Consider the following 26,497-nt stretch of genomic DNA (forward strand, 5'->3'; position numbering starts at 1 on the left):
TATCATTTAGTTGCATCAAATGCATTCAGTTCATTATGATTTACTTACATTTTATCATTTCATTTAAGTGCATTTGTTTATCTGTTATAAAGAAGCATTCATTCTGATTTAGATATATTTCAAATCATTTTCATTCATCTACTTCCATTTTAGTTACATGTTAGTCATTGACATACATTCACTTAGTAATTAAGGTACATTTACTATCATCTAGTTACATCTCAATCATTAAGTTGCATTCATCTAATCATAAACAATCATTCATCATCATTTAGTTATTTAGTACATTCATTTGTCATAATTTACTTACATTTCATCTATCCATTTAGTGCATTCCTTTAATCATTAAATATGCATTCATTTCATTATCATTTAAGTTTGATTTAGATTCATTTAGTAGGTGCATTTTAAACCATTTAGTTTCATCTAGATTCATTAAGATGCATTCATTATCCTTTACTTGCATTAAGGTGCAGTTATTCACTATCATTTAGTTGCACTCATTTAATCATTAAAGTACATTCAGCGATTCATTTCAGTGCATTCATCTAAGAAACATACATAACATTTGTATAAACGTTTGTTCATCCATTTAAGTGCATTCATCTAGAAGCATACATAACATTTGTATAAATATTTGATTCATTTAGATTCATCTTAAAAACATGCATCATTTACTCATATCATATCATCAACATGAACAAAGTATTATCTATCACAATATCATTATTCATTATCTCATCTCATCATTTCACATACATCATCATCATTGCATCACATTAATCAAATTACAAAAGTATCATCCATCTATTAACTTGCATCCACATGAAATCAAATCATCTATAGCATGCATATAGAAATCATATCATCAACATGTACATCTTGAAAGCAAATCATCCATAGCATGTATCTAAGCATAACTCATCATCATCATCCTGCATAAAAACATACATGTCATAACATATATACATACCATATCATCATAAAAAATGAGATCTCCTAGTATATCACATCATATATCACATCAAAAATAATACATGTATCAGAGTACAATGATGTCCCAAAGTATCAGCTACCAAGAGCCAACCAAGTAACAGTCTAATAACAATGTAACAAATGCATAGAATCTCTCAAATAGCACTCTGGCCAAATGTTGCTCCCCCATAACCCTCCCCATCTCACCGAGGAGGACCCATAACACCACCACTACTTTGAACCCTCTGAGACCGCTCTGATCTCGCCTGCCGCATCTAAGAGTAACTCATTGCTCGCTAACTAACTGGAACAACTTGCTCATATAATCCCTGCCAATAGTCAATCTCTGCCCCTGCCCGCCGCATCTCCCTCAGCACCTCCCTAGTCAGACGTTGTCACTGTGCTCCCTCCAAAACTCGAACTCTATCTTGTAGCTCCATCACTCTATCTACCACATAATCTCTCTCTCGCATCACTACCATCAACTCGGCCTCCTGTGCAAATAGCTGGACATCCTTGTCTACAATCTCTGCATCCCTATCCTCCAACTGTGCCTCAGTTGCTGTCAGTCAAGTCTGCAACCATATAATCATAAACTCCTGCAAATATCCCTCTCCTTCACCTACAGCTCCCCCTCCCATATCCATAGGATCCTCTCCACCACCTGTGGCTCCCTCTCCCATCTCCATAGGCTTTGCTTCCCCACCAATGTCTCTCCCTCCTACTCTCGTTGCTCCCTGTATCAGCGGACCTTGTGACAGTCGTAAAGGCTACCCACCTCTACCTCTCCTCTATAACTATCCTCCTCCTCTGCCTCCACCTCCAAATCCACCTCCACCCCCAAATCCACCTCCACCTCCTCCTGCTCCTCCAAAACCTCCACCTCCCTCACCACCTCCTCATCCTCTTCCCAGACCTCCACCACCTCTTCCACCTCTCCTCCTTTGTCGTCATCCTCTGTCATTCTCAAAAGGTGGTATAGGCTCTATAGGATCAAGAAATTCATGGAATCGGATGAGTGGCACGATACTGAGTATACTCCTCTATCACCCCTGCATCTACAATCTCTAGCCTCATCTGCCATGGTATCGCCTGTAATGTATGGAACTCTGCAAGGGCCTGATCATAGGGTAAAACCGACCCTGACTGCCATCCCTCCTGCACTACCTGTGCATACTCCCCCGAACTCCTCAGCATACTTTGCCTCCGTCCAAACTGTCTCATCACTCCCCCTGGCAACTATCGCTCCACCATATAGGATGTGCGACTAATAAAAAAATGCGTCATATACACATATGGTAAAGCCTCTCCATCATCCTCCCAGACCTCACAATCAAGGTACGGTCTCCATATGACCATATCTAAGTCATCCAATGCCCGACGCCAAAACTCCAACTTCCCCAAATGGGGCTGGCTCATCAAACCTCCATACATAAAAACATAGGGCTGATCTATCGCCCTAAACCTTAAACATACCAGTCGTGTGACTAGCAGGTGCTCCCAAGCCTAGATATGTAGAAAAGTGATCCCTACCCCTAGTGATCTTGTCTCTCGGTACACTGCCTCGTGTAAATCCCTGTAAAGGTGAGCTAACACACATGGCCCCCATGCATAGCGGGTCCCCTTAGTCACCATCTGCTCTATCACCTGGCCCCAACCAACAACCAATCCATGTGAACGTCGATCGAGGCAAAGCAAACCCCGACGATCCCTGATAATACTATTGGTAGCAGCTCATAGAGTGCATCTATATCCTCCCACGCCACTGAGCCATCCTCAATGTACATGTCATCGATGAATATCCTCTGCATGGTTGTCATCCCCAGGTGCCGATCATATGTCACAAGCTCCCCCCTAATCGGGATATGAAGTATCCTCCACACGTCCTCCATAGTCACTGTCATCTCTTCCATCACCAAGTGAAAGGAGAACATCTCACTATGCCATCACTTGACCAACGTTGTCAATAGTCCATGATTCATCTGAATCACTAGTAAGTACATCATGTCATATAATCCAGCTACACAGATGCAATCTATCTCTGCCTCTGTCAACTGCTCACGTAGCTGCTGTGTGGCAGGATGCCTCTCTTGCATTTGTAAGATGGGAAGATCCTCCTACACATATTAACACATCAATTGTTTTGCTACAAACTTTCTTAAGTTTCAACCTAGAATATCAAGAGATACTTTTCGAACAAGTATCTTCGGGTCTAAATAGGTAATCGATTATGGCGAACCTAGACTACAACTGACATTTATCACAATGACCTAGTCTTAATGGGTTTGCTATGATTCATCAAAACAACCAACCAATCAATCAACGTAGGCATCAGGAGATATTTTATCTAACACTGAGGCATTTTTACCACAATCGCGCTACAACACCTATCCGACAGTGCTAAATTACAAAAGTGCCATAACTAGGACCCAACAACACTAAACCGACAACAGCGCTACAACAACCATGCAATAGCGCCATTGCAACACAAAAGCACTATTTTAGGTGACAAAAGCGCTAAAATACAATTTTAGTGCCATTGTCTTACTTAAACTTTGACGCTTGAAAAAACATGACAAAAATGCATAAAAAGAAAAATTCAAGATTTGCGTACCGTTGGTCCGTAGTCCTCTGGCCGCTGGTATCGACGGATCCGCTCTAGTCGGTGATCTGCTATAGGCATGACCATGATGACTGCTACTCACTCCTTCGCCAAAGGTCACTATAAGAGCTCCAAACTGTCAGGGAGATAGGTGCAAATGAGTATGTTTTTACCCCTTTCCCTCCACAAATACCCCCCCAACCCTAACCCTAATTCACCCCGCTCATCATCGTGGTCCTTGTGAACTTCCAAAGCCTCTCATTTCTCCGTCTTAACTTTGTTTTCTCCCATTCTTTCACCATTATTTTTTATTTCTTCTATTCTACCTCCCCCCAACTTCTTTCTCTTTTTCGAGAGATCGGCCGATTTTTTGAAATTTTTCGGCCCATCTCTCGAGGGGGCATACCACCCACTAAATTAATATTTATGGGGCATATTTCTTCACACCTATCTTTATTTCTTTGAAACGATACGATAAACCGCACCGTCCCAAAGAGGGGCAAATGTAGACACATAAATCTGTCCACTTAATTAAATGAATATTTAATATTTATTTGATTATTTTAACCATCAATAATTAGTTAATTAAATTGATATTTAATTAATTCATCCTAAACCTTTTCTTCTATTAACTAAATAAATTATTCAATTTATTTAAATTAATTCATTAAGCCACTCTCTAACAATCAATTAAATGAATAAAACATATTTATTTAATTTAACCCCTTTCCTCCTTTAAATAAATAAATATTTATTAAATCCCTAAACTACCCCCCACTTGCATTCTCCTACAAATGCAAGTTGCACTAGTTGGTTGAAATAAAGTAATTTTATTTTAATTAAGATCCTATTTTCTCTCACCCACCAAACCCACTTGCATCCTAAACCCATTCTAGATTCTTTTAAACCATTTCTAATTAGCCTAATCCCATCCCCTAATTATTGTCACATTCCTAAGCAACTTGAATTCACTTCTCAAAGCCTCCAAAGTCTTTGAAAAGCATTAAAAGACTTTTATTCTCCAACAAGTTAACCCCTAAAGTCCTCCAAACCATTAATGGTTCTTACATAACCATTTATGGCTCTTACATAACCATTAATGGTTAAACTCAACTTGCCCACATGGTTAGAGACTTTCCCTCTAACTCAACCCTCATTTAACTCATGGGTCTCTTCAAGCATTCATTGCTTTGACCATGGTTATCCCCACTAACTCTTACACAAGAGTTTGTCCATTGGATAAAGACATTATTCATTGGATAAAGGCTTTATTCACTAACTCAAGCCTAAACCTTAGCCCCTAAGGTAACCTTCAAGTCATCTCAAGCATTTAATGCTTCTTCCCTCTCCTCTCAAGCCATCTCATGTTGACATTTGTCATTGTGGGATTGGGTTGAAAACCCTTACATGGATCATAAAACCATCAATCCTGGCCCTTGTTGAGATTACTCAATCTCAACCATCCATTTCTCCATTTTTCTTATAAATAGAGCCCATTCCTTCTTCAAAAGGATCCAGAATTCTTTATGCATCAGATTTATAGTCATTTTGAGAGAGCATTTTAGAAGCATTTTGTGTTATTATTTTGACTAAAATTAACATAGAATAATTAAGGTGCTTTCTCTTATTAGCTTGTTTACACTTGCATAAGTAGTTATTTTCATTTTTATAATCTTGAATCTCCATAAGACATCCATAGATAGTCAAAAAGCTGAGTGCTACACTCATGTGGAGCTTGGAGAGGAGAGGAACAAGGGAGGAGCAACTATGAGCATGTTGGAGAGCATCTTGGGGATTTTTATTTCCTTCCTTCATTTTTGTATGCTTTTCATTATCTTCTTTATATCTCTCTTGATATGCATGTTTAGGATCATAGTTTCATTTATCTTTCATTTTTTATTGTCACTAACAATACTAACGTTTGAACTTGTGTGTCTTTGTGCATCCTTTTTAGTGTGCATCATACACACACACACACACACACACACACACACACACACACACACACACACATATATGTGTGTGTGTGTGTGTATATATATATATCTATACACACACACACATATATGTGTGTGTGTATATATATATATATATCTATACATATACATATACATATATACATATATACATACATATGTATATATGTATATGTATATATGTATATACATATACATGTATATACATGTATATGTATATATACATGTATATGTATATATATATATATATATAGGTATACCACCATTTAGAGAAACAAACCAGACATATATGCACATACATACAGACATATAAACAAAGGTGCAAACAATGTAGGAATGAAATGAATAATGACAAGCTTATATGAACATACAAAGGTACAACTAACTATAAAATTATGTGTAGATATAAGCTTGTTTGGTTAAACACCTATTTTGTCTACACTACTATACCTGCATATGTGTATGTGCACATATGAAACCCTTCTTGTACAAAGGGAAGCCTTTATGAAGGCATCAAAACCAAAAATATATGCACATATACACATGGAGGCATATAAAGAAACTTGTAGATATTTTAAGAATGAAAGGAATACCAATAAGCGTATACAAACATAGAAAGTTATATGTAACTATACATGTGTGCATACATATAAGCTTGCAGACGGATACACACACTCACCAAATGCATAGACCGAATGGCAGATGGAACCCTAAACAAACCAAAACTTGCAGACTGAAAACATTCGAAATGATAATGGGAAATGAAAACCAAACAAAGCACAACCCAACAGTTACCATTCGCCACACCTCCACGCCGTCTAATGCATTTAGCACTCAGCGAACACCAAACAAAACCCTAATCAAGCAAAAACTTGTAGAGGTTTGCACCGAGCCAACACCCAAGAACCTTAATCAACAAAAAAACCGTAATCAAAACACCAAAAAAATGACATTAAACAAATAAAAACATTTCTATGCGGTCAAAATAGGTCACCTGCAATCGCTCTAATGCACTTGCAGCCCAAGCCTACACTCAACAAATGCTAAACAGAACCTTAATCAAGCCAAAACTTGCAGATGAATGCACACACTCACCAAATACACAAACCAAACGGTAGATGGAACCCTAAACAAACTAAAACTTGCAGACCAAAAACATTTGAAATGATAATGGAAAATGAAAAACAAACAAAGCACAACCCATCACTTACTGTTCGCCACTTCTCCGAGATTTGTGCAAGGGACACACGTCAAAATCTAAGCCAAACAACCAATAAGCCACCTACCGCTCGCTGGGAAAAGTGACCAGTCACCAGAAAGCAACAGTCGCTAGATTGTATATAAACAAGGTGCAGACAACATAGGAATGAAAGGAATAGTGACAAGCTTATATGAACATACAAAGGCACAACTAACTACAGAATTCTGTGTAGATATAAGCTTGTTTGGTTAAACACCTATTTTGTCTACACTATTACACCTGCATATGTGTATGTGCACATATGAAACCCTTTTTGTACAAAGGGACGCCTTTAGGAAGGCATCAGAACCAAAAATATATGCACATATACACATGGAGGCATGCAAATAAACTTGTAGATATTTTAAGAATGAAAGGAATACCAATTAGCATATACAAACACATAACCTTATAGGTAACAATACATGTGTGTGTCCATATAAGCTTGTGGGCTTGAAGACCTATTTTGTCTACACCCATATGCCTCCATATGTGTATGTGCACATATGAAACATTTGTTGCAGTAAGGCAAGTCTTTAGCAAGATATGGAATTTATAAAAGGACACAAACAATTATAAGGAAGAATCAAACATATATGCAGCTACACATATGAAAACAAACAAACAAGGCTATCATCAGAATAGGAATGAGTCCAACACTTGGAATGGCTATGATTGTATGGGTACATATGTGTAACTGAACATAGAAAAGATTTTAGTGAATGCATTTGCATACGTATCTTAGGTGAATGAAAAGACCTGTAAAGTGCGGCTAACTATTAACAAACGTCATCAGAACCAAAAATGTTAGGCATTGTCTTCAATGCCTTCAAAATTTTAGAAACATATTGGTTATCTATCATTATAATGATTGTCATATAATTGTCTATAATCTAGAAAGATTGTATGCATATAAAACATGTAAAAATGCAAAAGAGGAAATGTGATAAGTCTTATATGAGAGCAAAGTATTTTAAATAGCCAAGAGGTGCATTATAGAGCTAAGGTTGGGCAGAGAGGTGAGCAATATCTACAAGTAAAGCATTGCACTCAGCTATATAATCAACCTCATAGACCTTGTTAATTGCAACCTTCAACTTAGGCTCAAAATTGTATGTGTCAGTACAAACCAACAGAGTGAACATGTAGCGATGCGAAACAACTGTATTAATGACAACACAAGGTGTCAATGTTATGCTGACATCATTTTGGAGCATGTAAAGCTCTTTTGTAGTTCTTTTTATCAAATCTATTCCTGCCTCATCAAAAGTAGTTTCCCAAAATAGTTCATGTTGCATCTTGCAGTTTCACTGGTAAAAGGTAATTGTAATTACATTTTGCCATGCTCATTTGACATCTAGGACAAAACCATGAATCATCAGCCTATTGAGTGCATTTTTTTTTGCAAAGTTTACCATTAACTTTCAGTGGACAAGTTGCATAATAGAAGTCATCATTTGTTACGTTCACAAATCTAATAACATCAACCATAGTGGTTTGAATTGTTTCTAGTATAGCACTCATGCGTTCACGGATCGATGCAATAGTCATCCTGTTGTATCTTCCATCAATATGAGTAAATCCCGAAGAGAAATCATGAGGATGCAATGGAAGAGATCCTCTTAGCATGAGGGGTTCTGCCTCTGGGAAAGGAGGATTAATATGTAGTGTTGTTGCAAATGTCATATTGACAACCTTCCTATTAAAGTACCCTACACGACCATTGCTTACAACAAGGATAAGAACAACATCAGGGGATAACATATTTTTTAAGTCATGGCCTCTTTGTCCGGATGTTGGCCCCCATAGATTGATATCAATTGTGAAACTGGACAGATCATTAATTTTAACAATCTGCTTCTTAGTTTGACTACCATCCTTTCTATGAATTGCGACATCTCCAACATAGACAACAACACCGACGATGTCAACCAATATATTATTAGTCAACTGAATCACTTCACTAGTTGGGGTGAAAGAGGAGTGGCTCTGAGAAAAATCAACATCAGAGGTGAAATGTTTCAATATTGAAGCATCAGATAAGAAGATCTCTAGATGACTGTTTAATTTATCATATTTTGTGTTCACCTCCTGAGCCCTTTAAAATGGCATAGTGAGCACCCACCTCAACACAATCATAATGTAGTTGAGCTATTTGTTCGAAGCATGTGACCCTAACCTCACAACCCTCGGTGTATACAATGTCAAAGATGAAGACTTTCCCATTCTTGGTAGGTGTACTATATGAACGTATTTGGCGTTTGTCGGTGACTTTTCCCTTTGATTGTCCATTTGTTTTGGTAGGGATTTAAACTTTTGATAGGGCTTATGTTATCAGAGGTCATTCTTTGTGGAAATGGTAGTGCACTACCAAACTGAAGGGAACGTTTAGAGGATGAAGGTGTTTCTTGGCCCAATAATTCTGGTTGATGTTCTTTGAATAGGTATGCAGGTTTACCAAAAAATTGACAGTTACTTTGTTTGACCTCTAGACTAAGTATTATAATAGTCCTATAAAATGAAAATAGTTTTGTTTAAGTTTGTGAAGTTTGTTGCAACAAAGTATTCAATATCAAAGAAGGATATTTTTATAAACATATTACCTTTCCTACCTTGTGTTCCATACATATCTGCAAGTGTAACTTGTTAAGAGAACTATAGAACCTATTTTTAGAGTGTCTGAAAGTATCAGGTCTGCATACTTAGGTGGCAGAATTGCTAGCTGCATGTATGTGCCATCAGATCACACAAGTTTATATCTGTGTGTGTCATCTTCGACACCCTGCATTTTTTGGAATGACAAAACCTGGAGCAATGCTGAAAAAAGGTCATCTCCAGCATTGATAGATTGAATTGCACATGGGGTGGGGAAACACTCTTTGGCAAGTGCCTACAAAAAGATAATTTATCAACACTGGGGACTTAATATGAAGGGGTAGTAAGAAATATATATGACCATCCCTTCACATACATTTGATTTTTTTGGAATGCATGCAATTAAAGAATCTTGAACCATTGAATGCGACAATGGTATAGAAAAGCATCGATTAAAGAATGCATAACTATATTTCTATATGATAGAAAACAAAGAGCATGTACAAATGAAAGGCATGCAATCAATTAAAAAAATTTTACGAATGAGGGATATTATGAAAGTAATGACCGCAAAGTTGGGGTTCTGAAAAGGCAGAATGTATCAGCTTACTGAAGAGTCTGTTGCAGACTGCTATGAAGATTCAGAGGGCGCTGATGGAGATGACATATTGAAACGAGATCTTTAAATTTGAGAGGAAGGCTCTTCTATGGGAGCACTAAACGTGCATAAGAGTACACATTTATTAACAATATCTTATAATATTTCGTAAGCATATGTTTTAATTTTTCTAAAAATTGATTATTGCACAAGTTGCTGTTAGAAACAACTTAGCTATTCACAGATAAAGACATGTGCATAAATCAATAACTTACTGATATGGACATAATTTTGTATTTTTTATTTAACCACAGAAAATAAGGCATTTTGTTTTCATAGAAGATAGATGCACATCGGAAGAGAAGGACGGATTACCTGAATTTCAGTGGAAAAATGATTTCAGTTTTACTGTGAGGAAAGGAGTGTTGTCATCTGGACTGGTATGTTGCCTTGCACAATTAAGTTAATTTTGACCCTATTAACAAACACAATGTAAGGAGGTTGCAAATTTCCTTATTATAAGACATAGAACGACATAATGGATTGAGAAATTATGTGCCTGGGACAACCACCAAACTAAACCTTAATGAACCAAAAACTTGCAGACCAAAAACAATGCACACAAAAATGTGGAATGGAAACCAAAACACACGAAAATTGCACACCCATTTCTTTTAATAATCGCCTTAATTACAAACTCATTGGGAGGTGTATCAGAAGCTTGTTGTAGATATTGTTCCACGTTTATATCTCATGTATTTCCATATCATTTGGTACCAATTTCAATATAAAAACTATTCAGTATAGTCGTATGAAGGGCACCCAAATGCGCCACATTCTAATTCAATTAAGATGGACTACTTAAGATTTTCGATGATCAAAGTGCATGTCTCCCCCTCCAAAACTATTAATTATATACACATTTCTCATTTTAATCTCAAATCCTCGTCTCTCAATGGACACTTACAATTTATGCCTTCTCAATTGTTAAGGTTGAGAAAATCCAATACAATTTACAGAGCAGTGAAAGATTCTAAGGAAGACCCGAACTCGTACTCAACATTTCAAGGAAAGATCAGTATTGAAAATAATGGGAAAATCAAAGGAAGATAAGTGCAAAAATTAAAGTGGAAGCTCCCCTTGATGCAGTTTTGAATGTTTTGACAGGTTTTGAGAAACTGGTTGACTTCATTCCAGGACTTGCTCTCTGTCAATTACTAAAAAGATGAGAGAATTATGCAAGGTTATATCAGGTATTCATCCAGACTTCATTGTATATATAGATATATGTGTCCAAACAGATTCAGAGTCATACGTTGTTATAAAGCACACTGGTCTTAGTAGTAGATTCATATTTGTGTTTCTTTTGCTTAGGCAAACAAGGTTACATTGCTTATAGAGCATACCATAAAAGTATAAAACCTAGGATAGCTTTCAGCTAAGAAGCGAAATTGTGACGGGTATTGTATCTAACATTAATGGTTGTAGACACCTAAAATTGTCCAGTCTAATTAAATAAATATTTTATTTATTTAATTATCTAAGCCTAATTCTTCTATTAATTAAATAAATCTTTATTTATTTAATTAATTCATTTATCCTCTTCTAGCCTTATTTCTCATTTAAATAAATACAGTTATTTATTTAAATTATCCTTTTCCTAAATTAAATAAATACTTTTATTTATTTAATTGTCTTATTCTTCTATTAATTAATAAATCTTTATTTATTTAATTAATTCATTAACCTTTTCTACACATGACACATGTCATTCATCTCTTAATTCATACACTACCTACCCCTTTCATTATTTTATTATTTCTTTTACCTACCCTCTAATCATAGCCGACCTCCTTTTACACCTCTCAATCTTATCCCTCCATTTCATATAGTGTCTTCTATTTAAGGAGATGCTTTCTTCATTGTCAAACCCTAATGACTGATTTTGGAGTACTTGGCTACACTACGATCCTACTTGCAACCACATTCCGTTCTTTGTTGAGCTCTTGTGCATATAAAAATCTGAGAGCAAATATATCAAGCAAGATCAATGGAGATAGGAAGAATGGAGATCAAAACCCTATTGGACATGTGATTGGTATAATCTTTGTGATTTTGAGTTATTTGCATTGTCTTAGGTAATCTTCATATGTTATGGTGGATCTTTGTTCATTGTTAGGCTAGGGTTTTGTGGTTGAATTCATTTAGCCTTTCAATATTGTTATTATTGTATCCATTTTCACCATACACAATGGTAATTGCTTCTATCTTACGACTAGAAAATTTCTAAATAATAGCCACTCCACTAAAATAGAAAAAGAATTCAAATTATCCTTTTCCTATAATTTAAAATTTGTGTAAAAATACTTCAACTCCTTAAAATTATACACTTAGACAGTCATGTAAAACATAAATTAATATACCTAACTATACACCATTAAAGTGAGAAAAAACATTTGCTAATTGTTTTAACATATCTTATAGCTACTTATAAACACCCAAAGCATATGATCTTACAATTATTTAGCTTAAATAATCCAATACATCAGAATGATGTCATACATAAGAGGGTATGTTCTAAGAAAAAATGACTCAACAAAAATCCGAAGTGCAATAAATTACTTTGTTAATCGTATCTAAGGTTTCATAGCAAGCTATTTTGACCGGCTACAAAAGTTTTCTTAGTGTAATTTTGACACAATTTGTAATTTTTTCCATGTAATGGCTATCCATTTATGTGTTCATATATGTCTTAATATATGTGTTCATATTCAACACTTCATATATGTGTTAATATATGTATTTTTTGTATTTCTTTATATATATATATTCCTATCCTTTTATATAGAGTACAATACTATGTATTCGTATTTCTCTATAAACAAAGAAAATGTCAACATTCGTTGTAAAACATACAATGAACCAAAAGGAAACCCAAAACAGAGTAAAGTAAACCAAAATAGAAACAACACAGTGTCGTGTGGATAGTTCTTTTATGTTAATTATAATAAATACACCAAGACAAAAAATCACAGTACCGATTTATGGGTTCTACATATAAGAATGGAGTATGAAAAGTATGAAGATCACTTCAATTATCAAAATATTATCAAAATAAGAACTAAACCAATGAGACAGTGTCTAAATAACTCTAATCAGTATCTACCCATGCAACCCACCCATCTTGATTATCATTCCACTTAAGAATCTTATCTCCTAGCTCAAAAACACCTATCGGATCAATTAGCTATTCAATAGTGGGTATAGGAAGAGGCTGGAGACTGAGTTCGTTAATACTATCATCATCATCCCCCATACTAGGAATGGTGGAAACAAGACTGGCAACAATAGGAGGGGTTCTAACCTGCCTGGCCATTCTACGTTCCAGCTGATCAACAACCCTTCTGAGGTTATCCTTTATCATGTTGCTCTCTTCCAAAAGCTTCCTCATGACAGTGTTAACATCCTCTCTTTCTTGGATCCCTCTATTCATTGTAAAATTTTGTTCAATTATTTGTGTCACTATTCTGTGGGAACCCACAAGTGAAAACACATCATTAAGAAAATTCTCAAATATCATTAAAACATGTTACCTTGCATATTAGTAAACGCATATTCAATATTCTAGTTTTTTTGGGGGTTTACTGCCCCTTTTTACCCCGAAAAAGGTAAGAATAGAGGAGAAAAAGGCGACCAATTCCAAAATAAAGTAGAACATTGTTGAAGAATGCAAGGACTAATTCACTGCCGACGACAACCACCAAACTAAACCCTAATCAACTGAAAACTTGTAGAGCAAAAACAATTCACATGGAAATGAGGACCAGACAACAAAAGAGAAGAAAATTACAGAAATTGATTTGATTCCCTAATAAAAAAACAGACAGGAAAATTGCAGAGGACCCTTAAATAAGAAATTAAACCTTTCGAGGCGGTGGAAAATATGTTAACATTACAGTAAAAAAACCTTTGTAGGTGGTCAAAATAACTCACCTCCACATAGTCTAATGCATTCAGCACTTAGCGAACACCAAACATAACCCTAATCAAGTGAAAACTTGTAGAGGTTTGTACCGAGCCAAAGCCCAAGAACCCTAATCAACAAAAAAATCGTAATCAAAACACCAAAAAATATGACATTAAACAAACAAAAACCTTTCTACATGATCAAAATAGGTCACCTGCAACCGCTCTAATGCATTCACCAAATGCACTCACAACCCAAGCCTGCACTCAACAAACACCAAACAGAACCTTAATCAAGCCAAAACTTGTAGATGGATGCACCACTCACCAAATACATAGACCGAACAACAAATGGAACCCTAAACAAACCAAAACTTGCTGACCAAAAATATTTGAAATGATAATGGGAAATGAAAACCAAGCAAAGCACAACCCATCAGTTACTATTCGCCACACCTCCACGTGGTCTAATGCATTCAACACTCAGCGAACACCAAACAAAACACTAATCAAGCAAAAACTTGCAAAGGTTTGCACTGAGCCTACGCCCAAGAACCCTAATCAACAAAAAAAGCGTAATCAAAACACCAAAAAACATGACATTTTAAACAAACAAAAACCTTTCTACATGGTCCAAATAGGTCCCCTGCAACTGCTCTAATGTATTCACCAAATGCACACGCAGCCCAAGCCTGCACTCAACGAATGCCAAACAGAACCTTAATCAAGCCAAAACTTGCAGACGAATGCACACACTCACCAAATGCACAGACTAAACGATAGATGGAACCCTAATAAACCAAAACTTGCAAACCAAAAGCATTTGAAATGATAATGGGAAATGAAAACCAAACATAGCACAACCCATCAATTACCGTTCGCCACTTCTTTGAGATTCGTGCAAAGGACACGCGTCAAAATCTAAGCCAAACAGCCAAGAAGCCACCTAACGCTCACTGGGAAAAGTGACCAGTCATCGGAAAGCAACAGTCGTCGGATTGTCCAAACAACCAAGAAGCCACCTGTCGCTCGTCGGTAAAAGTAACCGGTCACTGGAAAGCAACAGTTACCGGATTGTCTTACACTTCAATGCGCAAAAAGCCCCCACTAAAAACCTATCAGCGTAATTATTACCAATATAATATAATTAATCTATTAATTATATTTTGTTTTAACTCTTCACAATTAAGTAGTATTCACTTCTACGTTTTCAACCTTACCACCTTGCTTGTTTAGGTAAATGTAAATGAGCCAACGGAAACATATTCAACATGACAAAAAATTAAAACTCTTCTATATAATGAGGATTGAGCTATTCGGATCCTAATGTGAAAATAAGTTTTGTTTTATTTGCTTTCTTTCCATTTATTCGTTGTTGACTAGGTGCATAAAAATCACTCATAACATTCAAATGGTTATCATTACAAATAACTTGCGCTAGTAGCCAAATTATTCTACCTATTGGATTTCTTTTTATCGTGGAAAGTTACGATGAAGTAGAAATCAATGTATGGTATTCAAGATTTTTTTTCTATGGTATAGATCTTAGTTTTGAATTGATTTTGTATTCAAGACTTTTCTATGATATTTTTTTGGTATAAAATTTAATTGATTTGTATTGGTGAGTTATTCAATGGAAGTCAATTTATCTAACAAGAAGATTAAGTATTGAAGATTTTTTTTTATGATATTTCATTTTCTAATTAAATCTTTTTGGAGCTGGTCTAATATTTTGGTGATATCAGTTGATTTTTATTGGCGAGTTATTTAGTGTAATTCAATTTATCTATCAAGAAGATTCTATAATAATAAAAAAATTCTAGAATACTTCTTACTATTGATTTAGTGTTCTATAAAATGACATCGTAACGAGCATTGACTACTAAAAGGTGTTGCTTCATCAATCAAAGAAGAAACCACAATCTTAGATTTGAATTGATTTTTTATTGGCGAGTCATTTGATGTAAGTCAATTTATCTGTCAAGAAAATTTAGTATCCAAGATTTCTTTTCTATGATGTGGATCTTAGTTTTGAATTAGTTTCCATGATCTTAGATTTTTTTTTCTATGTATTTTTTTCTCATGATATTGGTTTCCATTTTAAATTGATTATTACTAGTGAGTCATTTAGTGGAAGCCAATTTATCTATCAAGAAGATTAAGTATTCAAGACTTTTTTTATGGTATTTCATTTTCTAATTAATTTTTTTGGAGCTACTCTAATATTTTGATGATATCAATTGATTTTTGATGGTGAAGCATTTAGTATAATTCAATTTATCTATCAAGAAGATTCAATAGTACAAGTTTTTCTATATAATACTTCTTACTATTTTAAAATTCCATAGTTTAGATTTTGATCAACTCAGTTTTATTGATGAGTCATCATTTAATGTAAGTCATTTTGTGTACCAAGAAGATTCAATATTCAAGTCTTTTTCTATGACACTTCATTTTCTGACAAAAGATTTTTTAGAGCTTAAGACACACACACACACACACACACACACACACACACACACACACACACACACACACACACACACACACACACACACACACACACACACACATATACATACGCATATACATACACGCGCACGCACACACATACACACACACACACACACATTTTCAAGAGTTTTGAGAAGTTTAATTAAAGGATAAAAATTTGTTAGAAGAAAATTTGATACAAGAACATCTTCTGAATATATTTTAACAATTGTTTTGATTTACTGTTTTTATTCATTTGTTTGTTCTGGACTCCCTCAATTCTTGAAAACTTTCATAATCTTTTTTATACACCATTATGCAAATAGAAAAAAATCATTTTGGGGATCTTGTGAAAGACTAAAAAAAATACCAATCATATTCAAGTGGGGGGAGAATAGAAGTGACTACATTGAAAGGAGGAAGGGGAAGAGAATAGGAAGGACTACATTGAAAGGAGGAAACAACATAAAGGTTAAAGGCAACCAAATCAAGGAAAATAGAGTGTTAAAAAGGGGAGAAAAAACTTGTTCTTGTTGTGTTATCTTTTTTCTTTTCTAGAATGTATAAGCTTATGAAATGGATTAAAAATTAAAAGGATTTATGGAATATAAACTTAGTGATATTAGAAGCTATTTTATTTTGTGCATACAAACATTTTTTTCTTGATCTAAATATTCAATAAAGGTGTTTGTGAATGTACTTGTTTTTCTTAATGTATCTTATGTTAGTATAATTCTTAGAAATTAAGTTAATTTACTCTTTTTGTGTGGATAATGGTGTTGTGGTTGGATTTATTTTTTCTATTAGTTATTTTAAGATGTAGGATTGGATATTTGTTCTAGAGTATTTTGGTTGGTTGTTTGTTCAATTGAACGACCTCATAGAGCTTGCATCAAGTTTTCAAATAGCATCTCTCAACACCACCTTACTTTAAACATAGGTACAACAAGATGAAATAGTCATATTCTAATTGTTACATTTCAAATAGATCTGATTCATGATGAAGAGATTTAATTTATCATATTAATTATTTTTACAAATATAAAATTTAAAACTACAAAGGTAAATCTTGACCAAAATAAATTACATTTTTATTTTATTTTAATAATTTCATTTAATAATGCCTAATCTTCTATTGCCATAAAAATGCTAATTTCTCCATCTATCATAACATTTATTAAATATAGAACTAAAATTAAGAACATTAGTTTTCAACACTCCATAGTAGTTAGTACTATTAAATGCTAACTTTGTATGTTTTTTTTGTATCAATGTTTCGGATCACACTAGGTGATCCATCATCAAGATGATAGAAAACTCATGGAATAGAAAGATGGAATGTTGCAGATCAAAGGAGGCTAAAAAGAGAGCTAATGGAGTGGGAAGATGTTACACTCTAAATGAAGAGAGCCAACGGGATCAAATGGCAGTCTCTACATATTTTAGGAAAACTAGATCTGTAACTTTCTTTGGAAGCTTAACCCTGAGTGATTCTAATTGTTTGGATTTCTAACATAATTAACTCTTATATTAATTACTATGTTATATTATTAATTTAATATAATTTTGCAATTGATTAATATTAGTTAATCATAATACAAAATTTTTATTTTCATTTGAAACATAATTTTAAAAGTTTGAAGTACATTAATAAAATATTATAAAATATACATGAATTTTTTGAATATTTGTCATTCAATTGATGTATTCTTTGATTATATCATCTACTAAGATTCAAACTCTCCAATTTCTAAATGTAATATAAAAAAAGAGCCCAAAAAGATAATTATCTGATATGATATAAAATCTGAATACTGATACAACCACAATTTATTGTGGCCACGCACTCACCTGACAATCCACTTTCAACCTATGGTGGGCTGTAATGTTGTGATAAATTGTAGATAAGTTGGTCCTACTAAACTTTATATGAATATATGTATACCAAACTCTTAAAACATATTAACTCGACTCGGATAAAACTCTTGTACGCAACGGTGTATATGCAATACCAATGCTCCTTCAGAGCTGATATTATTTATGCCTCTTCTTTTTTGGACTTTATTCTTGATTCCTTCTAAGATGCAATCTTTCCATTACAGCTTGATTCAATTAAAAAAAAAAAAACTGACAATGAATTTACATCTTACACAGATTATTTGAGCATAGGTGAAAAGACGGAGTGATAGCTGAGTATTGACTGGTCAGAAGAGTGCGAATGGAGGCAGGGTTTCATTTCTGCACATAGAATCCTGTGTCCCCGTTTATTTAGGCTCACCTTGGACCCATTTCAGTGAGTGAGGTTTCATTTACTGAATGAACACTTGGTGCAAATGCAGTCGTCGTCTCAAATGTCTGCGATGCCATTTCCTTGTCAATTTCCTCATCCCCTGAGCTTGACTTTGATCTTAATTTTGAAGCATGGCTCTCGGTACTACTTAGGAAAGCAGGCTTTGTTGGGTTTGGTAGTGTCACTGAACTGTTGGAGATCATCATCATAACATTAGAGATGGGTGGACGAAGTGCTGCATCAGCTTGAACACATACAAACCCAACATGAATGCATCTCAATGCCTGCTCCTCAGGGCATCTTTCTGATACTGTTGAATCAACTATGCTCATAATATTTCCCCCTTTGTAAAGTCTCCAGGCCTACATCACACATTATCAATTCAGTAAATTTGGGGCAAAAACATCGCCAAAGAGAGAATGAAAGATGGGAAACTGAGCTTCTCACCCATTCTAATAAATATTGCATCCCCTGGGGTAAATGGTTCTCTGTGTTTTTTCTTCCACTCACAATCTCAAGCAGTAGAACTCCGAAGCTATAAACATCGGCTTTCACAGAAAGCTGCCCTCGCATTGCATACTCTGGAGCCATGTAACCACTGCAGCGAGCACCACATTAACATTCAGTTCACTCTTTTAGAAATCCTTTTGGCTGCATCAATTAAAATCAGAAATGCTACATAGAACATCTTATGATACTTACTATGTGCCTGCAACTCGTGTTTGTATATGCGACTCATCTTCAGCAAAAAATTTGGCAAGGCCAAAATCAGCTACCTTTGGATTGAGCTTGTCATCAAGCAAAATATTATTCGCTTTAATATCTCTGTGAATAATTCTCATCTGTGAATCCTCATGCAGATAAAGAAGGCCACGGGCAATTCCAATAATAATGTTATAACGCTTTTCCCAATCCAGCTGTCTGCGCTTTTCTGGATCTGCAACCCCAGCTCTAAAACTTTCTCTCATCTTTTTCAAACAAGAGCTACAATACTAAAGAGCAAATAAAGGGCTGGGCGTAAATTTACCAAAAAGAAAGGTGTCAAGGCTCTTGTTGGGGAAGTATTCATAAACAAGCAACCTTTCATCTCCCTCAGCGCAACATCCCACCAGCTTCACAAGATTTCGGTGCTGAACATTGGCCACGAGCTTCACTTCGTTCATAAATTCTACCTTACCTTGGTTAGACTTTGCAGACAATTTTTTCACTGCTATTTGCTTTCCGTCCTTAGTTCTTCCCTGAAAGATTAAAACAGAATAAGAGCTCTGCATATCTATTTAAACAGACTTCCTGATCCATGTGAACAGAATTTCTTCAGGTTAAGGGCATAGCATAGTCCCACCTTGTATACCGCACCGAAACCCCCTTCTCCAAGTTTATTATTGTCATGAAAATTTCCAGTAGCTTCTGCAAGTTCCTCTAAGCTAAAGATAAAAGGTTGTTCCTGTTGAAGTAACCCGGATTGAGGAGAAAATGTATGCCTCTCTGTAGCATAGAAAAGCGGGTAAGATTAAGAGGATCGAACAATAACACCAAGAACCAGATATTAAAATCGGAAAGAGCACCTTCGTGATGGGTACCTGGATTTAATGGCCTCCTCAAAATGACAGATTTCGCTCTTTTTCTCAAAGCAATTAAAGAAATGATTAACACCATAACCACGCCTAACACAAGCCCCAGTACTACTGGTAATGTTTTTGAGGATTTCTCTGTAGAGCACCTATTTATTGTTATTAAATGAAATTGAAGACATCGAGTGCTTTTAAGCATCTACCCAATGTAAACCTATCTAAGTAACAACCATATTCAAGAAAACAATTGAGAAAAACATAAAATTAGGTGGCCAGAGATACTACTTGATTTCGCCTGGGAACTTGGCTTAGAAGGACCAAGGGCTGCCGGCGGAGAGCTTAATTTGGGTGTTGCGGGAAGTGGTGCTGGAGCCTCAGGGGATGGTGAGGGCGATGATGATGGATCTCCGAATTCAACAAATGGGTATATCTCAAATCTTACTGTGCAACTCCCTGACAAAGCCTGAGCTCCTTGCTTTGAAGAACAGCACTGCTCCAACTGTTGCCTTCCTTGAAACAAACAGGATCTACAATCTTTGATTGATATATCTCTCCAGCACTGAACTAAGGCGTATATCGTATCCGAAGTTGAATAATTGACTGATCCAACAGCAAATAGATTATTAGCAGGGCTGTAAGCCTTTTCAGACAAATTGGAAAGAAGAGCAGAGGTCGTGGAGATGAAATCCTGCGTATTTTTTGTCAGTCTTCTCGTTCGCCAGGAGAGAATAGCTGGTATCTAATGTTGAAATGAAATTGGAGTTGTCATAGCGCAAGAAGCAGTAATCTATCCATACTCGCCCACCTATGTCGTTGCCGCAAACTTCTTGAATAGTGCTATTTGCCTCCATTGAACAATTTGAGCATTTCGCTGCTGATATATTGCCCATACACTGTAGTAGGCCATAAACTTTATTGGGAGATTGGCCACGGGAAGAGGTATTAAACCCTGAACTTTGAGGTGCACTGCGAGACAGATCATTGATAACTCGATTTAAGTTTGTGGAATATGTACTACCCTCTGTGTAAGTTGAGGAATTATCGCAGATAGACCATCGGTACTCACAGAGGTAAAAAGGGAAAATCATCAGGAACAGCAAAGGAAGAAACATTGTTCCTTTGCAGAGGTTGGGAAAGGAAGAATTGGCCCTCGTCTTCTTCTGCGTTCACAAAAGCCTCAAACGTAACTACACATATATGCGCAAGATCGCCGTGATCGCTGGGATTGGGTGAGTTTTACCAATGACAATGGCATTATTGACTTGTAAAACAAAGTCACAGGCAAGTCATGAAGTTAAAGACGAGGGAAATGGGCAGCTGTAAGGAGCAGCAGTACACCGTTCCCTTGTAAGGGATGTTCGATAGGAAACATCCTTAAAAAGTTCCTACATGGCTCACAATACTGCTGTACCGACAGCGTGCATGGACTCCAAGCATTTTATAATGAATCTTAATGCATGTTGTGGGATCTGGTATGGGCACAAGGGTCAAAAAGTACACATTTCAAAGTGTGCCCTGATACTTGCTTAAAGATGTACCAATAACCATGCACTTAAAATTGACAATTCTTATGCACAAATGCCCCAGTAATCTTGCACTATGGGTACCAATAAAGATGCACAAATGGGCCAAATATGGTTCAAAAAGCTAAAAAATAAGTGGCTATTGGTACATGTGAACTTTAGTAATGAGCTTTTAGTTTTTTTTTTTTTTAAAGTTAGTAATTGGGGGGTTGGGTGTGCAAGGAGCGAACAATTATTGGAACATGAATAGTAACTTGAGCACTTCCCCTAGGTTTTCTTTGGTAAGTTAAACTAGCATATAGGGGAAGGATCTCAACATCCACCCACCTTAATTTAATTTTGTCTATTAAAGTTTTTAAATGGTATGTCTAATTTTGACATTTTTTATTTTTGGTTTATTAGTATGTGATTTAAAAGCTTAAAACTATTGTTTCAATTTTTTGGGTGGTTATGATGAACACAAAAGATGTGTATGTAGGTCAAAAAGTGATCATTTTGAAGTGACATCCAAACGATTCTCTATTGCCTTGATGAACATATGTTCTGACCATAAAAAATATAGAAATGTTTATATTCATATTCATATTGATACACATATATTTGACCTGTGAAAATATATTGTGCCTTACTAATGTATTAAAATCATATTTTATGTTAAAAATTCGAGGGGGTGTTGTTCCATGTTCCAACTGCCACATCAAAACCTTGCATTGGCACAAACCACACTCAACATTGAATCTTGTTAATACTCATTGAAGTTTGAGTAGGGGATTATTTCTCATACTTTTGTTTACCACTTATCATTTTTCATCATGCATCACTTTCAGCCAACTACAGTCTCTATCATACAATGTGCCGCAAGATACTTTCCATGGTTTCAAGTATAGTCAAACTATCATTTCTCCTTCTAATTTGCAAACAATTGTACTCATAAATATATTCTACTCTAATAATCTTATCTCTCTCACGATCCCATTGCCCTTATATGATAAATAATCAACAAAGCATTTATAATCCACTACCCTTATAATTATTGGTTTTATTCTAAAACCCTAGTTTCTATTATGTTGGGATTAAGGTGTCTCAACCTTAGTAAGTCCCATGATTAAATAATTAATTTAATGGTCCATAAGTTGCTGATTTTATTTATTAAATGTTAAAATATAAGTCTCCAAATTACTAAGACAGATTGTGGGGCTCGATGTCAAGTTGATCTTCTACATGTAAAGTGCGAAGAGCAAAATTGTGACACTTGTCACAATGACGCTCATTTGGAGAGAAGCATTTGTGAAAACCTCTCAAATGAGCACTATGGTGACACGTGGTAATGTTTTGGAGTAATCTTTGGAAATATTCTTTCTGGGACCAATTTGACGACTTTGATAGACTAGGAGTTCAATATAGAGTTCTAAATTAGCAGTTGGCTAGAATTCATTAATTGGGATGCCTAGCATGTAAGAATTAAATATTATTTGCATTAAATAATATTTTGGAGCCTTGCATGTTGTTTCATGTTGCTACAAGATTGGCAGGTTGCCTTATGTGTTGGTTTGGACCTATGAAAGTTGTCGGTCAGAAGTTTGCATGCATGTAGAGACTGTGGAGATGACATGTGGCATCCTTGGGAGCCCAAGAAGATGTATAGAATGTTTATCAATTAGTCATTTTATGTAGTTGATTTTGCATTGTTTAGAGAAGGCTTTATGCTATTGGATTCACTCTAGAATTTGTATCACAATTTTGAAGACACTTGCAAGAGCATAGACTATGTGCATTGCATTGTAATACCTTTTAATAGTAATACAAAAAGATATGTGCTTTGGTGTGGTAGGTTTTTTAATGAAAGGATTTTTCCACATAATTTTTGTGTGTCATGGTTTTATGCATTAAATCTAAATTTTAATTGTATGTGCATCTTATGAAGCTATAAGCTATCTGAGGTTTGCAAGAAAAGTTTTGCATTCACTCTCCTATGAGATTTACATTAGGAATGCCATTTCTACACTTTGTTTTCTGTATATCGATAAGACATTTCGGTTAGAGGTTAGATGAGAAATCAAACCAAATAGCACAATCTGAAATGAAATCAAAATTTTTTTAAGCAATTATGCTAATCTATCATAATCCTACAAATAAAGACACTGAAATGAAAACACCGTGCAAATATCACTTTTTTTTTGTTTGGTACCATTGTTCTTTTTTTTCTCCTCTAATTGATGTCGCTCTCATCATGTAGCTACAAGTGTGAATGAAAGCAAGGGTGATAGGAAGGATGACTTGAAAGTGTGATTTATTAAACTAGATGATTAAGATTATTCAAAAGTTAGATGGAATAACGATACTTTGAAGACTAAATTCTTAGACAATTGGACAAAATGAGAATGCTAAAAGTTAGATGAATTGATTGAAAGAGAAGTCCTAATTTATAGAAAATTGGAGACTCGATGGATGGACGAGATCGAAAAGATTTTTAACTAGGTGGAGGACCTGATTAAGTGTATGACAAAGCTACCATTCAAGGAAGGATGAAGGAGATGAGGAAAAAGTGGAGAAAAAGCAAAAATAGATTTTTCAAGGATGCATACCTCATTTTTGAATTTTAAATTAGGATATAATGAGATACTTCCAAAAAGAAGGATTTTCAAAAATCAAAGAGAATATTTGGGAAAATCTCATAAATATCTAAGATATTGTTGCCATTTTTTAAAATTAGGAGGAAAATTAGGGCAAATAATTAAATAAATAAAGATATTTATTTAAATATGATATTTCTAATTAAATAATTTAAATAAATTATTCAATTATGGGAGATAGTAATTAAACATTTAATTAAATAATTCAGATTATTTAATTAAAGTGTGAAATCAAAATTAATCAAATAATATAAATTATTTAATTAATATAAAAAGGAAATGGTTAAATGATGAAAGATTTAAAAGAAGAATAATTAGTAAAGAAGGACTTTAATCAATTAAATAATTAATTAAACCTAAAAGGGAAAATTAGTCAAACTGACGTTCAAAGACCTTAAATAGGTCAAATTAAGTCAATTTTGATCAAATTAGGTGAAATTGAAAAAAATTGGGAAGGAAGTGGGAAATTTGGAAAAATTAGGTCAAATTGAGTAAAATTGAGTAAAAGCGGTTAAACCAAGTCAAATCATGTCGGTGAATGGAAAAGGGATGAATGTGATGTCATGGGGTGGGAAAAGAGGTCAAAATGAAACCATAAATTAGGAATAGGGAAAAAATGATGCCAACGAGACCAAAAATGGGAAGCGAGAAGCGATAGGACCAAAAAGGGGACAAAAATGACCTAATCGGAGCCGAGTTCGGGACAAAATCAACATTACCAGATTGAGAGGGAAATGAATTGACACTAAGGGGATGAAGCTAAGGACAAAATGAAATCATAAACTTGAAATGGAAATAAAATGAAATGATCTAGACAGAAATGGAAAAGGTGAAGCGACACAGGATCATAAGAGAGAGGAATGACCTAATCAGGATAAACTTAGATAATCCAACATTGGAAAATCAAAGAGGAATGATATAATGCAAAGGGGATGAAGCTAAGAACAAAATTAAATCCTAAACTTGAAATTGGATGAAAATGAAATGATCTAGACAGAAAATAGGAAAGGTGAAACGGGATAGGATCACGCAAAAAATGAGGATTATATGCGTGATTAGGTAAAAAACGGGAGACACATGTGTTGACCAATTTTTAGTGTCTACATTTTGCCCCTCTTTGAGACAGTGTGATTTAAAACGTTGTTTCAAAAAACATATGAATGAAAAATCACATTAAACATGCCCCAGGCATGACAGGGTATAAGGGTGCCCCCTCAAGAAATTAACCAAAAAATATAGAAAAAAGGTTAATTTGTTGACAATGATGCCATGATTGTAACATCACAAACGGAAGTGAAATCAAACTTAAGACACAAAGGATACTAGCTCGAGAAGGTGAAAACAACCACGACTAGTGCAAAAGGTAGGACATGTACATCCATCTAGGGTGAAGGGGTGAAGAGAGCTCATTTTTACTCTTTTTTGGAAGAATTGGAGCTATGGAAGGAAGGGGAAGATATCAAGATGGTGCGAATTCCAAAGGAGAATCATCACGGTGAGTGCGTGTGGACATCAACAATTGGAGGATGCAAGTCTAGTAGTATGTATCCTAAATCTTATGTTAATTTGAGATTTGAGCATGCTTTTCTAAGATTTTATTTCCTCATTTTTTATGCATGTCGAGCAGTCTAGGCTAAGACTTGCACAATCGGATGCTCTTGCTGCATATTTCTTTAAGTTTAGTTCACTTGGTTGATAAAGTTGCGCAATTGGGGGGTAGAACTACGCAGTTGGTTAGACAAGCTACGCAGTTGGATAAGGAAACTGTGTAGTTGGTTAAGGGGAGTGCGCAATTGGTTAGACCAATAGGCAATTAAACTAGGTCCTAGGATTCGGGTTTGATGGATGGTGAAGTAGGTTGACCTAGTGTTTAGGTTTGATGGGTTGGGATCATGAACAATTAGGTATCCGATTAGGGAACCAAATTAGGGTCAATGCAGTTAGGGTTTGGAAAAGGTTGATAGGGTAAGAAATCATTATAGAAGAGATTAGGTTAACATAATGGCTGCCCCATTGTATTGTAGGTTTATCTTCC

The 26,497-nt window shown here is 35.2% G+C and overlaps 3 protein-coding genes across 3 annotated transcripts; all 3 read right to left on the reverse strand.

Annotated features, from left to right (window-relative positions):
* Positions 1 to 1,370: 1,370 nt before the first annotated feature.
* On the reverse strand, positions 1,371 to 1,939 carry LOC131875217 (uncharacterized). The gene is made up of 3 exons (XM_059219283.1): positions 1,826 to 1,939; positions 1,598 to 1,712; positions 1,371 to 1,537 (listed from the first exon to the last, which is right to left on the reverse strand). Exons 1-3 carry the CDS (start codon positions 1,937 to 1,939, stop codon positions 1,371 to 1,373), a joined length of 396 nt encoding a protein of 131 aa, XP_059075266.1.
* A 5,855-nt stretch (positions 1,940 to 7,794) lies between these two features.
* LOC131875218 (replication protein A 70 kDa DNA-binding subunit C-like) lies at positions 7,795 to 13,479 on the reverse strand. Its single transcript, XM_059219284.1, has 3 exons — positions 13,351 to 13,479; positions 8,209 to 8,782; positions 7,795 to 8,048 (listed from the first exon to the last, which is right to left on the reverse strand). The coding sequence occupies exons 1-3, from the start codon at positions 13,477 to 13,479 to the stop codon at positions 7,795 to 7,797; spliced, it is 957 nt and encodes a 318-aa protein (XP_059075267.1).
* A 4,966-nt stretch (positions 13,480 to 18,445) lies between these two features.
* LOC131050761 (cysteine-rich receptor-like protein kinase 6) lies at positions 18,446 to 22,841 on the reverse strand. Its single transcript, XM_059219964.1, is given in 8 exon segments — positions 18,446 to 19,097; positions 19,183 to 19,333; positions 19,438 to 19,672; positions 19,763 to 19,973; positions 20,078 to 20,220; positions 20,316 to 20,444; positions 20,592 to 21,037; positions 21,039 to 22,841. Coding segments are annotated over 8 exon segments (2,073 nt in total). The 5' UTR covers positions 21,419 to 22,841; the 3' UTR covers positions 18,446 to 18,719.
* Between the last annotated feature and the right edge of the window lie 3,656 nt (positions 22,842 to 26,497).

The sequence above is a fragment of the Cryptomeria japonica genome, chromosome 4, assembly GCF_030272615.1.
Source record: "Cryptomeria japonica chromosome 4, Sugi_1.0, whole genome shotgun sequence".
In the NCBI taxonomy this organism is placed as follows: Eukaryota; Viridiplantae; Streptophyta; class Pinopsida; order Cupressales; family Cupressaceae; genus Cryptomeria; species Cryptomeria japonica.